The 18,230-nt window shown below is 36.4% G+C and overlaps 1 protein-coding gene across 4 annotated transcripts in view; it reads left to right on the plus strand.

Moving 5' to 3' along the window:
- The window catches only part of astn1 (astrotactin 1), a 276,262-nt gene that overhangs the window by 168,915 nt on the left and 89,117 nt on the right, over positions 1-18,230 (plus strand). For all 4 annotated transcript variants that reach the window (XM_051137636.1, XM_051137646.1, XM_051137653.1 and 1 more), the window contains 2 exons: positions 8,148-8,252; positions 10,015-10,203. In XM_051137636.1, the coding sequence (XP_050993593.1) occupies positions 8,148-8,252; positions 10,015-10,203 (294 nt within the window). The remainder of the gene's footprint in view (positions 1-8,147; positions 8,253-10,014; positions 10,204-18,230) is intronic.

Below are 18,230 nucleotides of genomic sequence, written 5' to 3' on the forward strand. Positions count from 1 at the left end.
AACATTCTACAGAATGTAGGAACTTAAACCTTTCTGCTGCTAATTGCATTTCCTAATTAATAATCTTTTTGCCATTTTTGTGAATGGAGTTAAGCATATACAGACATTGTATAAATATTTCATATGTGTGTTTTACTATATCCACTCATACATATGGTTTGGAGTAAATTCAGATGAAAACAGAACTTGATGTGGCATACACAGAGAGAAAGGGGGAAAAAGAAACCCCATTAAAATTCAATTTTGGGCGCAGTCCTCAATGGTAATCACATTTGGGGTTTAATTTATTCTTTGACACTGATTAATTGCATAGAATTGCTGGAGCCATTTCCTGCTGTAAACGTCAATTAATTAGCCGACAACATTAGATGTGATAATTAATACAGTGGGTGCCACAGCATGGGCCCTGGATCCTTCACGGGTGGCCCTTCAGATGCCTGTGGCCGATGCAAACAACCCCAATTTTGGCATCTACGGGGATCTGCGTGCATAGGTTCGTGTCTAGTTAAGGATACAGACAGCAGTGGTGGTGTCAACATCCGTTCTCCCTGTGGTCTTGCTGGTTTGGAGAACCCTTGTTGATCACTGACATCAGTCTGAGTGGCAGTGATTCATTCTGGAGCACATAGTCCCTCTCCCAAAGTCCCTCTCAATTAAAATGGCAGCATATGGCCCAGTGACCAGTAAAGCACAGAGGTAGCTATCTGCTCTGATGTCTGGAGATTCTGATAGAGACGTCCCTCAGTATGGCTGAGAGGGAAAGTGTGTCACCTTGATCTTTTAAGAAGTGTCCGTTCCTCCTCGAGCGTCTATATTTGGAACAGATAGATCCTCTTGACGGATAGTGTCCTGTTGGCCAAATTGTTTACTGTGTTAATGTGTTTGCATGACTTTTTGACTCAATTACAGAATGCACTTAGATGTATGCGTCCTTCACGTATGCTAATTTGAAGGGCGGTAAATGTCAGCCAGACAAAATATGTCTCTTAAATGTCACTAAGGAGCTTTAATAACCAGAAACATTGTGTTTGCACATATTTACACTTCTCGGCGTCATTGACAGCACACAAGAACGCAGCCGGCACACTGTCATTTCACTTCACGTTTGCTTGTACTGCTGAAAATGTGATATCCTGGTGTCTTTTTCATTTGAAAGAAAGTTCTAAAAGAAGTTCTGTCAGCTTCTCAGATGACTGGTTTAATGAGTTGCTTTAGCTGATGATGAATAGGATTTTTAATTCTTACATTCGTTTACACAAAGAAGATGTTAAAGGTGAAGTATACGAGTTTGATGTGAAGATATATTCTCCTATACCAGCATGACGTGCAGAGACAAATGAGCAATTAACTGCTTTTAGGCTAAATTTACAGAAAATTGCAGCTTAAACAGTTGCTGAAAATAGTTCACACAAAAATGTCGTTTCATTGTCGTTCTAAACCCATAAGACGTTCACAGAAGGCTAAATGTACATTAAACATGTACATGCAGAGTAAATTGTTGCCACAATTTAACAGTCATTTCTTAAATGGATAGTTCAGCCAAAAATGAAAATTCTGTCATGAATTACTCACCCTCATGTGGTTTGAAACCAATAAAACTTTTGCATGTGTGTGCATTCCTCTGCTTGCAAACAAGGTGCACACTTGGACAAATATCGCACGCGATTATCGCAGACGTTTAACGCCTCGTGATTAAACAAAGGGCGCCAATGTGAGTGTGCACACCAATGCACGAAACGCCAGGCGTAAAAGCATCATTTAAAAAAATTGATAGTAAAGCCATGGTTGTAAATTAAAACAGATTATAATCATTCCACCAAAAAAAAAAACCACACACGGATACTACTTAACATAATAACATGTTCAGTATTAGGATTTTTCTGTAAAGATATTGTCATGATGCATTTATCATTGTATTAACTTTGACATTTAGGCAATTTAGAAAATATAGTTTTGTTGAATCTATAGTATTTAAATCATTTTTAAGATAAAACAACAACACGTTCATAATGTAATACTTTAAATTGAACTAAAAGAATGTTATTGCAAACAGAATACAGTGAGGTGGTTGTTTTGCAACAAGGTGGAGATAGTTCTTATAACAGTGGATGCCTGATGGGAAAAGTGACAGGTACAAGAAAATCAGTGAAAAACGTAAATGCACACGCAAAGTGAGATGTAGAGAGATATCATGGAAAATGAAAAGACTGGAAAGCAAAGTGGAACTGAAGGTGCAGTTCAAGAGAGAACCTTTAATTATTTTGCACGGCCTCAGCCTGAGATTTTAAACCTTTTTTTAAATGTGATGGCAATGCAGGTAGTAGTAATGGGTACTTTTTACTTAAGTACATGTCTGAGCCCATACTTCTTTACTTTAACTTGAGTAAAAAAGTGTAGTCAGTACTTCTACTTTTACCAGAGTATTTTCAAACATGAATATCTGTATTTCTGCTTGAGTGGTGTATGTACTTTTGCCATCTCTGGTCAGAAAGCACTCGGATTTCATCAAAAATATCTTCCAAAATATCTTCATTCCAAAGATGAATGAAGTTCTTACAAGTGTGGAACGACATGAGGGTATGTAATTAATGAAAGAATTTTCATTTTTGGGTGAACTGTCCCTTTAAAGTGATATAATCTGAAGCACCATGGGGTCACAGTGTACCATTATGTGTATATATATATATATATATATATAGTATAGTATAGTATATATATATAGTAAAACAGTAATTTGCTTAATTAAAATGTATTCATGGAACTGTAATAGTTTAGTGCACTGTGTTTTAGTTAATAGGGTATTAGTTAATAGTGAGAATAGATCCTTAAAATAAATTATAAATTGTTATCATTCCTTTCACTTAACACCATTTAATTTTTAAGAGAAAGTTCACCCAAAAATGAAAATTCTATCATTAATTACTCACCCTCATGTCATTCCAAACCCATTAGGCCTTCTTTCATCTTTGGAACTTAAATTAAGATATTTTTGATGGAATCCAAGAGGTTTCTGACCCTTTAATAGACAGCAACGTAACCACATTCAAGGCCCAGAGAGAAAGGACATCGATTAAATAGTTCATGTGACGTCTTGTGAATGTGTGTAGAAGACCGGCACGGAAGAGAAGAAATTGTTGAATAAAGTTGTTTTTTGCTTACTGCACAAAAAAGTATTCTTGTAGCTTCATAACATTAAGGTTGAACCACTGATGTCACATGGACTATTTTAACGATGTCCTTACTACCTTTCTGGGCCCTAATTGAACATGGTGGTTGCTTTGCTGTCTATGCAGGGTCAAAAAGCTTGTAGATTTCTTTAAAAATTCTGAAGATGAACAGAGGTCTTACGGGTTTAGAATGACATGAGGGTGAGTAATTATTAAGGTGAAAATTTTTATCTTGGGGTTAGCTATCCTTTTAATGTTACCACATAAGATTTTAAAGGCCTTTTTTACATTATACTCTTATCAGTGTGCTGAGTTTGAGTCAACTTCACAGCTTTACCATTAGCCCTCTATTAGATAAGCCTGTTGCGATTTGAGGTATGTCCCAATGTTCTGATCTTTTCCGCTGTAGTCATCCGTTCCTTCACTCATCCAAGAGTGAACTCAGAGTGCAGCTGTTAATAGAGTTTCATGAGCCATACGATGTCTGCTACCAGTGGTTGTCACTGTGAATCTCCAAGCAAAGAGATTTTAAACAGGCAGATTTGCCCACACCTTCATGAGTTATGGGCTGTCGCCCCACTGTTCAGGGCGTAGAGAGCAAGCAATTTGATATTAAGATTTTCTCTTGTCTTATCACTTTGATTTATATCTGACAGTGTGCATATGTGTGTGTACATTTGTTCAGCTTGTAAATAGATGTGGGTGTGTGTTTATTTAAGGCATCGTTTTTTGTGTTCACTTTCATATTCAAATGGTAGCGTGGGCCTTGATTGTCTGCCTGCATGCATGATCATTCCCCACTAATGATGCCACCACCCAAAGGCACGCGGCAGAATGGCAAAGATGACTGCAGCCTCTGAACTTGTGTTTGTGATGTGAAGTTCAGTCATATTAATCATTCTGTCAGACAATGAGAGCAAGGCGCCCATGGGGTAAAAAGGAGACATGGCCCTCTGAAGCCGAGGGTTTTAGTAGAGTAAAAAGAAAAAGGGGCTGTGCGCTCGACGCTTGTTATTATTTATCCAACTCTGATGTGCACCGCACTGACACTGCTGCACTCTACAGGGGCAAGCGCGGCTTCTCTTTTAGATGGTTTTAAGTGGGAACTGCACAAGGTGAGGATAGTGCAAGAGCAGCGCATTTAGAAGCTTATTCATCACATTTGTGCTCCGTGTCAGAAAGCCGTCTGCCCCAGAGAGCGCGGGAGCGCATGGATTTGGAGGAGTTATGCTTCAAACGAGTTGGGCTCTTTGTTCAACTGTGTTAGTGAGTCAATAAATGTGTTTACATGTATAAAATGCTAATAATTATGAAAAAAGGAAGCTTGAAAACTCAAATCATTGTTATACAGTGTTAATAACATTATCACATTTGATCAATTTAATGCATTTTTGCTTGTTTTTGAGGTAAACATTCCAGGATTTTTCTCCATATAGTGGACTTCAATGGGGATCAACGGGTTGAAAGTCCAAAATGCAGTTTCGATGCATCTTCAAAGAACTCTATCCAGCTGAGGAATAAAGGTCTTATCTAGCAAAACAAATGGCCATTTTCTAAAAAAAAAAAAAAAAAATATATATATATATATATATATATATATATACTTTTAAATGGCAAATGGTCATCTTGCACTAGCTCTGCGATGCATGTCTATGACTTCACGGATTGTGTAATGAAGTTGGAAAGGTCACACGTGGTTAGTTCTTCGTCTGTGTACTTTAGTTCAAAAAGGTAGGGTAGGGCGAAAAACTTTTTTTATAAATGTCATTGACTTTCTTTGCACATTTGCTTTGTAAACACTGGGTCAGTACTTTAACCTACAGTTGAAATCAAAAGTTTACATACACCTTAACAACAAAATGTTAATTATTTTATCAAAATAATAGAGATCATACAAAATGCATGATATTTTTGATTTAGTACTGACCTAAGTAAGATATTTCACATAAAAGACGTTTACATATAATCAGTGATGCTTCAGAAGGAAAACAATACATTAAGAGTGAGGGGGTGAAAACTTTTGAAATTTGAAGATCAGGGTAAATTTAACTTTAATTTTATCTTGTCTTCTGGAAAACATGTAACTATCATCCGTAGCTTCTGAAGGGCAGTACTAAATGACAAAAATATAATATTTTGGCAAAACGAAAAATGTACACATCTTCATTCTGTTCAAAAATTTTCACCCCCCAGTTTAATGCATTGTGTTTCCTTCTGAAGCATCAGTAAGCATTTGAACCTTCTGTAATAGTTGCATATGAGTCCCACAGTTGTCCTCAGTATCTTAAAATCATACAATCATTGTTGGAAAGGGTTTGAATAACCAAATAATTTGTGGGGGATGAAGGATTTTTCTGAAGAACTTAACAGTTCAGGACAAACAAGGGACTCATGAACAGCTATCACTAAAAAGTTTCACTATTATTCATTGGCTGGGATTGTGTGTAGAGACCTTCAACCCGCTGATCCCCACTGAAGTCCACTAAATAGACAAAAATCCTAAAAAACTTTAATTTCTGTTTGACTGAAGAAAATCTTCAGACTGAACATCTTAAATGACATAGGTTTAATTAAATGATCAGGAAATTTTAATTCTGGAGTGAATTAATTCTTTAACATTTCACTTTTTTAAACCATGCCTGACTCATAAAAAAGGCGAAAATGTGTGCCAATCGGGTTTGCTTTAAATGTAAGACTTTGATAAAAGAACAGTTTAAGATGTTTACATGACCTTACGCATTGTCAGGTTATTGAGCGTGTGAGCATGTACTTGTAAACACACTCAGAGTCTGACTTTCTCATTAAGAGTCTGAGAATGTCCCACTCATTAAGACAAAAGGCTTCGAGCTGATGATGTAGTGCTTTTGTCTCTAACACCTGTGCTCTGTTTATAATGGGATTCCTCCTATCAACAGCTTACAGATATTATGAATTCATTATTTCTGCAAATCCATCAATGGTATGTTAGTGCTGGTCTAAAATGATTCGGTGAAGCAAATCCATGATAATGTCAAGAGGAATTAAATTTTTACAGACAGAACAGAATGGGTTTAGTTTTAAAGACGTGTCAGATCAAGTTTAGGAAGCAGTATGCTATAATGCCCAGCCAGCATGTTGCAGACCGGAAATGTTTTTAATTTGTGAGATCAGCCAGATGTGCTATATATTAAGGTGGGGTTAAATTGAAACATGGCTGTGTATTCCCTAGATGGCATGGCACGGCTGACAGTTGCTGTAGGAGACGAGATGATTGATTACACCGCCCGCTCAACATATGGCGATATGTGAGATTTTAGCTCACGGGGTAACCACGGGTAAAAAAGCGATAGCTCATATGTTAAAGAGAGTTGGAATGATAAATGAAAAATGCTGCAGTGGATTCCATTCACACAAATCTGCTGAGCTACTCTGTGTCTTCCATTAATAATACTACGGTAATCCTCTATGGAAAAATTGTTCTATGAAACTCTGTTATCTTCTGACATAAATTTCATTTTCGTACTTTAAGATAACCCACCAATATTAGCAAGTGTGATTTATTCTCAGTGTGTCGAAATGTTTTGGAAATCCTGTATTATTATTTTAGTTTCAAGTCAGTGCTTTCATTTTCAGGACTCATTTTGGAATTGACAGAAAAAGCTGTTTGTTTTTCGTGCCTCATTTCATTCTGTGTAATCCAAATACTGTGATTTTCGAGCAACAGCAGATCAGGGTGCATTCTGCAGCGATGCAGTCATGCGCTCATGAAGAGCAGAGAATGTACCCAATTGAGCAAGGTTAGGATTAGCAAACACTATTCCAAAAATCATTTCATACTGGGATTGTCAGTGTATTAAGGGATTCACAGTCACATTTACTCTGCATCAACTGTCAACGCAGCACAAAGCAGAACCCGTTTCATAAACTTACATTTATTTTTAAAGACCCAGAGTAATCATAATTCAAGATTGGTGGCTTTTAGTTCATGTTTGTTAGCTATCAGATTTTCTACAGTTGAAATAAAAAGTTTACGTACACCTTGCAGAAGCTGCAAAATGTTAATTATTTTGCCAAAATAAAAGAGATCATACAAAATGCATGCTATTTTTTTATTTAGTGCTGACCTGAATGAGATATTACACATAAAAGACATTTACATATATTCTACTAGAGAAAATAACAGTTGAATTTAGAAAAATGCCCTTAAAATGATTCTTAATACTGTGTTGGTACCTGAATGATCCACAGCTGTTTTTTTTTTTTTGTTTTGTTTTGTTTGTTTTTTTTTGTGTAATTTAACCCTTTCCAACAATGACGGTATGATTTTGAGATCCATCTTTTCACACTGAGGACAACTGAGGGACTCATATGCAACTATTACAGAAGGTTCAAACGCTCACTGGTGCTTCAGAAGGAAAAATGATGCATTAAGAGCCGAGGGGTGAAATTTTTTTAAATTTGAAGATAAGGGTAAATTTAACTTATTTGGTCTTCTGGGGAACATAGTATCTTCTGTAGCTTCTGAAGAGCAGTACTGAAAAAAAAAGAATAGATATTTAGGCAAAATAAGAAAAATGTACACATCCTCATTCTGTTAAAAGTTTACACCGTTGGCTCTTAATGTATTGTTTTTCATTCTGAAGCATCAGTGAGCTTTTGAATCTTCTGTAATAGTTGCATATGAGTCTCTAAGTTGTTTTCAGTGCAAAAAGATGGATCTCAAAATCATACAGTCATTGTTGGAAAAGGTTCAAATGCACAAAAATGCTGAAAAACCAAAGAATTTGTGTGAAACTTTTGACTGTATATGCTAACACACTTTTAAAAGTACAGAAAAAGTAAAGTAATATAAAGTTTACAGTTGCTCTCTTCCAGGCATTGAAAATACAATTTCAGTCTTTCTACTTAAATATTTAATGCTTAATTCTGTTACTTGCTACTTCTTTGGTTTGCTTTGTTTTTCTTCAAATATGACTGTTTTTCATCCTCTGTATGTTTTAGGTATGGTAAACTACAGTGAGGTTACTGGTTACCCATTGGTTCAGCACTGGAAGCTGCGGTCCGTTATGTACCATGTGAAGCTCAATCAGTGGGCCCTCTCCCAAGGTAACACACCTTATTTTCTTCCATTCATATGGACGTATGTATCGATCAAGTATTTACAACAAACATGTATCACCAGGAGTACAGTACATTCAGTGGTTTGGACAATGTTTCAGACTAGCATTACCCACTTTGGTCTGATAGACTGAAGTGATCTCACTGAGGAGCCCTCACTGTGACAGATAACTTGTTTTGGGTGGGTAGTGAAGCAAAAACTCAGTGCCAACAAATATGGCTGCCTGATGTGAAGGAGGCGGTTCTCAGTGCTCTGTTGATCCCATATGGCGAGTGTTTAAAACCAGGGGATTTAAAGATAAAATATATACTTTTTTGTACTACCCCAGCTTAATATAAAGACACGCTGTAAGTAAGCCATCTGTAAGTTTATTCCTTTCACTGCGGTGCTTTCAAAACATTGCTCTGCATCCTAACACAGCAACATTAACTCAACCGGTGGTGTGAGTTTGTGGGCGGGGTTATCTGTTTGGCCAACCAATAGCAGATTAGTGGACCTGTTTCATTTTTTGTTTGTTTTTTTCCAGTTCTGTTTAGTGCAGAAAAGACACATTTCAGCTTCAAGGAAGACAAAAGACAACATTCAAAGAAGCAGAGCATTATTTTTTGTCACTTTAGGGGGTTTTTGGCCATGTATTTGGACTGTGAGTGCATTCATGAACACTGTATATCAAATGAGCATATGTCAGAACCCAAATGCAGTTCTATAAGATACTCCCTATTAATGAATGGCCTAAAAGGCCTTTAAAATTTGATTTCCTTGCTCTCATATTGCTTGCACCAGTTCCCTCTCTTCTCGTTCCATTACCATTAAAAGATTCATTTTTCATATGACTGAGAAGTTGAGTTTTTACATTTTCAATTCTGATTTTTACGACTTTTTCCCCCCGCCGTTTCTGAATCTTCTAGCTTGAGGTCAATTTGCAAACGTGAGTGTGAAGGTCATGAGAGAAAGTGGAATAATGTAGTTTTTTCCAGTTTGTGCAAATTCTAAAAACATTGTGTTGATATATAAGACCATTCCTCTGAGCACATACCCACTTGAAATATTTTTATTAAATGAACAATGTTTTGTTAACATGCAAACCGAATGAGTTCGGCTGTCTGACAGAAGTATCAGAGGTCTTCGGTACTTTTGCAAACTGAATGTACATGCAAACAAGTACTTTATATTCTAAAGTGCTGCTGGGAAATGTAAATTCTGTGACTAAAAGCTTACCTTTAATTTTTATGATGGATATTCTGCTGAAAAAACAAACAAACAAAAAACAATAAAAGTTCACAAAGGATCAGATATCAGCCTACACAAAAGCACTCAATACCTCTGCAAGGCCTTGTTGTTTATTCTTCCCTTGTGTCCCCAGATAACATTTCACACAAAGCACTGACAGACCATGTTTTCACTTTTTCTCTTTCCACATTCTCAGCTTTGTCTTGTCCAGTGCAGTATTGAAAATGGACAATAAATATAGTAATAAAGCTCTGACAATAAATCTTTGACAATAAAGTTTTGAAACCTTCATGCGCATTGTAGCTTCACTGAAAATAAGCATGTAACAATAAAGCTGCAATTTTCACAGCTCAACATTGTTTGAATTTTTCTCTTCCGCTTGATCTATAATGCAGCTTCTGCTTTCAAATTAAGATGAAGTCCGACATAAAATGGAGTTTAAAGTTTGATGTGATGCTCTAAAACCTCTCACACAGCTAAACAACTTTTTTTTTTTTTTTTTTAACCTTTCCTCTTCAGCCTTCAGTTCAGCGATTCATTCACTGGATGGAGCCACCCTGCGCAGCGACTTTGTATCTATTTTAAAAGAGTTTGGCAACCATTTTATCCAAGAGGCAGTGTATGGCTTTGAGGAATCCTGTACCATATGGTATCCCAACAAGCAAGTCCAACGCCAGCTGTGGTTGGAGTACCAGGATATCAGCAAAGGTAAGCTGTATACAAATATATTAATATAAACGATTTAATTAGCTGGTTTAGATCATAATATATTGGCTCTTATTCACTGAGTGTGCATAAGTTGCATGCATGACCTTACATAGCTGCTTTGAAACGATCTATATTGCATAAAGTGCTATATAAATAAAGGTGATCTGTAGGAATATGTGCATAAAATACCATCTATGTCCACCATGTTACCTTTCGTGGGTAACACAGTTGACATTTTTAGTGTTTTGGGCCTATAATTAACATGGAAGCTTAGAACTACTGAGCATATGTAAACAAAACATAAGTTTTAGTTAAGTTATCTTGTAAAAATTTGCACCAATAATGCTTGTGTAACACTGTCGACAGTCAATTAATCCACTCTTGACACAGTTTTGCTAGTTTAAGCAATATTAGGGGAAAGAGGGAGAACATCTAGTGTTTCATCCATGTGCTTCTAGAGGAAATATCATCATACTGTGCAAATTATGTGAGAATGGGACAAACCATTCCTTTTGAAGGGGGGTTTTCTAGTGGGTAACTTAGTTGACAATGGTTTTGCGGACACAAATAAAACAAGTTGGTCGTATGATGGGTCGTTAACGCAAACTGATGATATTCACAGCCTTAAACTACTTGGCACAAGCTGATTCATGCTGCATACGCAGCCAATGAGCTTGCAGCATAACTTTTAAATGACTGGTTAGCATTCACTAGAGCATTCGCAGCACTCTTTCAGAGTTCCTCTGAAACCCTCCACCTCCCCAGCTCCACCTGCATAGATCTGCTATAGGTTATTTTATTAGGATGCACTATTTTATGTGGAGATGAATCGTTCTATTTTATGAGGAGATAAACAGAGCAAAATTATTTTACGTGTCTATAAATTATGCAAAGGTAAATGATTTAAAATGTACACATGGCTAAATAAATAATTTAAAAAAGATAAACTATTGTGTGGAAGTTTGGCCCGGTGCACCCAAAGTTTGGGTTTGTCATAATAAAAGTCCATTTTGGAGAGGATGTGGACAGGAGCTGAGGAAGTAAAACTCAACACAGCCCTTGGGAGGTTGGTCACATCTGTTCAGCCAATAAAAGGGGCAAGGGCAGATGTGAGAAGGCTGGCTGGCTGGCTAAAGCTGAATGCAGGCCAGGGTTGCTCCATACTCAGGAGGCCCCTGGGCAGGCTCACCTAGTTTTTATGCTTCAGCTCCATTCAGCTGAGCCCATATATATGTACAAGGTCAGTTAGAATGGAACTTATTTGGAAAGACAACAAAAGTGTGACGCTAACAGACGAAGAACCATTAGATATAGACTAGACGGCCTATAGAGTGACGCCCTTGGGTATTCATAGAAGTTATCTGAACATGAAAAAGTGCATTGTGATCCACACAGGCATTTCTTTGGGAAATAGACACCAAGGTCATCTGACGAGGCAGAGAGGCCTTAGTCTGTACTCTTGTATTTTCAATGAAAACTTAAGGTGAAAGAGATGAGAACAAGGCGAATGAGAGCAAAATGAAAGCTGCGAGCGGTGTGCAGTTTGATAATCTAACACTCATTTGTGGAAGTGTCTTTTGTTGGGTTAGAAAATCTATATCCGAGGTGTCTGTGAGTACTTCATGTTCTGCTAAAAACGTTTCACGATAATGGCCATGTGGCAGCAGTAATGATCACGTAATGAAAAAAACGAACATACTGTATGTGATCAAATTGATCAGGTCTTAATGTTTTTACATTGATTTGGAGATTCAGTGTAAAAATGTATTTATGACCACAAATTGTATTGTTAGTTGTGATTTATTACAGAAAAAAATACAAAGATTTTTTTTATTTTTTTATTTTATTTAGTCAGTCAGTTATTTATTTATGTATTCATTCATTCATTCATTCATTCATTCATTCGTTTAAATTATTTGGGTAAAAACATTTAAGTATTTGTTGTAATATGCAGAGACAATTACAATATATATGTTTTTCTTGATTGTGCTTTGTATGCGATATTGATATTGGTATGGTAGTGTGGTTAGCTTGGATCACCAGCTCAGCACTAGCAGCCACAGACCAGCCTGGGCAAGTATGCAAATATATGTTAGTCTTTTCAGCAGGGGGTAACACGTTATGCATTAGTGGTGCTCTAATTTATCATTTAGCTGACAATTTATGCAAAGCAACTTGGATAATACACTCATTATTGTACTGGAACAAGCTGAGGTTAAGTGTCTTGCCCAAGGCCACAATGGTGATAGTTCAGGGATCACCCATTGTGGGATTTGTACCTACAAATAAGTAGAAAAAAATCACTTTTATTATATTCCCATTTATTTGGCAACATTTTGATCTTCATGAGACACAAATTAACATCCAAACATTCTATTAAAATACCTTTAACCACTAATTAGGCTGTCATATAAAAGACAAGTGGCAATTATCTGCACTTTATGTTTACAAGTGTTAAACTGGCAATAAAGACCACATACTGTACATGTCCAACCCATCCATCATAACAAACTAGAATAAGTTTTCCAAATGTACACACTGGAAGCCAACAAAATAATATAATATAATATAATATAATATAATATAATATAATATAATATAATATAATATAATATAATAATATAATATAATATCTTCCTATCTTGAAAATAACTTGACCCTTGTCTCTGGCACATTTTCAACTTGATATCTTTTCCTCATAATGTCTTCAGTGAATCATATTCAAACAGTTTCCTAATGTTCATGACCTTGTTGTAAGAGCTGATTTATCTTTAGAACAAATCTACTCACTTTCTGCCATCTATCCCATCCGGCAATTATAGGTGCGGTCAATGCTCTCAATGTAACTTAACCTCAAAATATAATTCATTCTGTCATCCACACTCAGGTAAAGTGTTTAAGATCAAAGATATCCCAGCGTTATCTCATCTGTATAATAAAAAGTCCTTGTGGAACTTAAAGGCAGTATATAGAAAATTAGAGGAAGTCTTAAAGGGATATTTTTTACCCTCATGTTTGTTTCCAGCCAGTACAAGAGCACAAAAGAAGATATTTTGAAAAGTATTTTCTTCTTCTTCTTTTTCTTTTTTTCTTTTTGTTAAAGGTCAAAGAATATTTGTATGGTAATGAGCGCCTAAGAAAAATACACTGGATGGAATCCAGTTCTGCACAACCTTAGGCTTTTCTTGATTTCCAAATAGCCCAAAACCTTCAAACACAAATTGAATATCTTTTTTTAAATGCTTATAGTTTTGTTTAAATAGGTGCATTCAAAGTCATCCGTCTTTACACTGGTAGTTTTGTTAACTTAGATAAAGGCAGATTTATAATGACCCTCCTCTCACTGCTGTTTCGGCCTAATGACTCCAACACCGTGGTTTCCCTCGGTTGAATCAGCCACGTTGCCTTCTTCCCAAGGACGTCACCTTGCAGTTCACACGAACATTAGCTCTTTTGACGGATGGCTTTAAATCAGTTTTCCTGCCTACCTGAAAACTCCATTATTCTTCATTTTGCTAGCCTCCGACATGGCCACGGACACGTCACAGCACTAAATGCATAGCTGAAGCCAGCAAAAGCAGCTTTTTAACCCTTTTGAAAGGCGACATATCATAAAAATCAGACTTTTTTATTGTTTAAATGCTATAATTAGATCCCCGGTGCATCTGCCAACCCAGAAAACGTGAAAAGGACAACCCAGTAAGCCTTTCACTGCAAGAATGTGAAAAAAACGAAACACCATTTTGTTTTCGCAAGCGTCAATGGTGTACCAGTTCTAACACCATGGCAAAAGTCATCTGAACACAGATGAGCACAGAACACTATTTAGATTTATTTATTGATTTATTTACTGTATATTACACTGCTGCCACACAGATCTAATATAAACATGCAATTTCTTTCCCAGATGTCAAGTCACTTTTATTTGTATACCGCTTTTAACAATACAGAATTGTGACAAAGCGGCTGTACAGTATTAAATAGTGCATCAGTTGTTTATCAGATGTTTACCTTCATAGACATAACCAAATGTTTTTGCAATTCCTGTGTGTTTTTAACATAAACTTGTGTGTATTTGACAGTTTAAGCGCAATAAGACATAAAAGAGAACTTGGTTTAGTACACTCTAAAAAAAACAGTGGGTTACAACAACCCAATTTGAGTTATTTTGGTAACCCAATGCTGTGTCAAATATGGATTTTAACCACTGATCTATAATAGAGAACTGGATTGCTCATGACGTCATACAAGTGAAGCCACTGCGCCGCCATATTGCTATTCCCTAGTATTCGCAAACGATCTATTGAATGAATAGGAAATAATACAACTTTAATGAGAAAACATCACCTAACAAGTCAGCGTTTTCATATCTGACGTCTCACTGTACATTCTCAAAACGCAAACGTCCTAAGCATGCAAACGGTTATTGTTTAATGTCGGGAATTCCCTCTGCTTATTAAAAAGTTACTTCATATACATTACAGCAGCGAACATCATATGAACATGATAAACATCGGACGTTCACCATGTTTACAAATGACAAAATGCTCATTCTGAAAACTGAAAGATTTATGCTTTGTATACATATACTTTGCCTTGTACAGTTAATAATTGTTTATGCCGTTTTGTTACAGTGTTTTTATTCGTAACATTACAGGCTAACTGCATGTTTCAACAATGATTTCGTTAAAATCATTTTGAAGCAGGTAATGATTTAAACGTTTAATTCAGCCTACATAACATTCGTGTTGAGATAAATGTTAATAATAAACGTTAATAATGCAAAAAATTATAAATATAACATTTTAAATATAGGAATATCAAATGATTTAAATAACTAAAAAGATAAAATGAAAATTAAACTTTAAAAATGAAAACTGTCAGCAGATGGCGTTAAGTCACTGATTTTATCTCTGAATCATTTATTCAGGAATGAAGCGACTCTCTTTACTCATTCATAAACGGAACACAGCTGTGTTTGAATAGAGATGCGGCTTAGTTGCGACTTTGTTTCAGACTATTTTCATTGACGAATTTGAGCAAAATCAGGTAGTGTTATAGTCAGATAAATGTAATTTAAGGCACTTAATATGATAGAATTTGCGCAATCTTTAAGAGTTTGAAATAGATGTTGCTCACTTAAGGACATTAAAATATGCACATCATAACTTGACTAACGCTGACTAATTACATTTGGTACGGATTTAAAGACATGAAGTTTTTTTCCAAGATTTGAATTTCAATACAACATAGAGCAATATAACAGGCTTGTATTGTATTATTTATTCTATATTCGAATCAATTTCAGATACTAATTCCAGATATATGTTCATGTTTACTATTTCCTGCATAATTATAACGTTAAGAATTATATTTTATGTTAGATCAGAACTGTGTCGGGAAGTGCGCAGCTGACACCCACCTGAATGATTTCAAAACATCGCTTATCCTGCTCGAAATGATGATAAATACTGCAGATACGATTTTAAGTAAAAATTAATTTACATACACATATCATAAAAACTAGTCCTATGTGACTGATACGTTTAAATCGGGTGATTTTAGGCCAGCGGGTTAGCTGTGAGTCAATGGTGCTCTCTGTCGGTAGGGAATAGTAAGATGGCGGATCGAACGCTTCCGATGGCTTCACTGCCTGACGGCAGTTTAGAATGCAATGAGCGATCCAGTCATTATATATAGATCAGTGATTTTAACCCAGCCATTTGGGTTAAATCTTTGACCCAACATGCTGAGTTGTTTTAATTAACTCAAATATTGAATGAAAATGACTATTGCTGGCTTAATATGAACCAAAAATAGGTTGGAAATCACAGAGACAGCAGTAATAATCAAAATGTGAACATTTATTAATAAGCGAAAACACCCATGGACACACATATAAGACAATTTGAATTATGCAGCATAGTTTTCAGCTTTGCATTCATTTAAACTCACTTAACAAGCATTTTAGAAATAAAAATATAACATTTAAGTGTATTAAACGGTTCTCTGTTATTCTTTTTAATCGAAATAGTGCCGATTCTCGTGCCGGTGTGTTGCTGAAATCTGAACCGGTGATGGGCTGCTATTTCCCAGGGAAACTGTGAACTTCAGTCCGCAGTCTCACGTTTCACTCATAGCTGAAAGATGCCATGACTGACTTCATAACCTGTCAATAAACAAACAGTACAGAGTTTTGAGAACATATTTTAACATCCAAATTAATTAGAAGCAGTATTATAACGAATAAAATCAGTTTATGTTATGCAAGGCAAGGCGTTTCCATCGCACGAAACGACCGTTGCTGACACATTTAGCTGACTGACATCTCAAATAAAATAATTTACAGCACAATAAAGACTTTATAGATGAAATAAAATGTATACAAACCTTAATTTCACTGAAGAAGTCCACTAAATCAGCAGCGCTGAGGACTGAGGAGAATGAAAAGCTGCTCTGACTGTAACACAACATCTGGGTTAAAGTGCCCGCGCTGGGTTATTTCGTCTGAGGGAAGGGGCGGGGGGGGGGTGTATAGTTTCAGCGGTCATTGAGATTGACCCAGCCACTAACCCAACAGCTGGGTTACACAAAAAACTACCCAACACTGGAAAAATAACCCAACATAATGACCCAACAGGCATAACCCAGCAATTGGGTTAAAAAAATAACCCAGTGTTTTTTGGACAGTACTCGCATGCCGTGTGACAGCCGCTTCATGTGCGCGTGCTTTGGATATGTGCGCTCAGAAAACTTTTTATCAGAAGTTTAAACTAATATGGCTTTAAAACACATGATTTCAGCGCAATACCCTGGTGAAAAAAACAGCATATGCTGGTAGGTATGTTTTGATGCTGGAATGCTGGTTAGGTATGTTTTGATGCTGGTTTAAGATGGTCCTTTGCTGGTTTACGCTGGTCCTTTGCTGGTTCATGCTGGTCCTTTGCTGGTTTATGCTGGTCATGTTGCTGGTCAAGGACCAGCATAAACCAGCAAAGGACCAGCTTAAACCAGCATCAAAACATACCTAACCAGCATCCCAGCATCAAAACATACCTACCAGCATATGCTGTTTTTTTCACCAGGGTAGACATAAGACAAAACCAAACAGATGTTTTTTGAGAATATCTGAGGTATGAGCTGTAAAGCCACAGCACTATTCTGGAAAAGTGGGCGGGGAGCAGCAGCTCATTAGTATTTAAAGAGACATGCACAAAAACAGTGTTTCTACATGCTTCCACTCAAAATAGGCACTTTAAAACGATGCAATAAATGATCTGTGAGGTATTTTGTGTTGAAACTTCACAGACACATTCTGTAAAAAAAACATAATAGGTCACCTTTAAATATTAATCGGTTTTTAAAGCGTTTCATTCATATCAGTCAATGCTATTTACACTTTGGTGCCATAAATTAGCGGCGATCTGCGATCATGATCTACTGAGTCCATGCAAGAGAATGCAGATGCTGTTAGGCAGGTGCTAATGCACTGCTGTGAGGAGGACAACAGACACAGGGCATGGTTTTTTAATACCCCCTGTGACTCAGCTAAAGGTCCTGCTCTTTGGGTACGGGTAATGAGCTCTCTGGAGACTCGGGTGGTAAACCATACTTGTACCCTTGCCCCAAATAGCACAAACCTTCTGGAGCTGAAGTGTGCCACCTAATCATTTTTGAATGAGTGGGGGAAAATGTCGACCACACAGCTTATGAATATTCACAGACTGGCTGAAGGAGATGAAAATATTGGAATGACGCCTCAGCAAAATACATGCGGAACAAACAAATTCACTCGAGAATGTCACTGTTTTTCAAACTTGCATGAAATGAGTTTTTATTATTTTATTTTATTATATAACTTTTGAGGATTAAAAATATATTGTTTTTCGTCCCACATAAGAGTGTTTGTGTTTAAGGTTATCATTCATTTGGCTTAAAATTTGAAATCTGTGCATCATACCAGAAAACAGAGCATCTAAGTTTTAAATGATGTTTTTAATAAACAGTAAGTCTTTTAGATTATGACT

This window comes from Labeo rohita, chromosome 2 (assembly GCF_022985175.1).
Source record: "Labeo rohita strain BAU-BD-2019 chromosome 2, IGBB_LRoh.1.0, whole genome shotgun sequence".
In the NCBI taxonomy this organism is placed as follows: domain Eukaryota; kingdom Metazoa; phylum Chordata; class Actinopteri; order Cypriniformes; family Cyprinidae; genus Labeo; species Labeo rohita.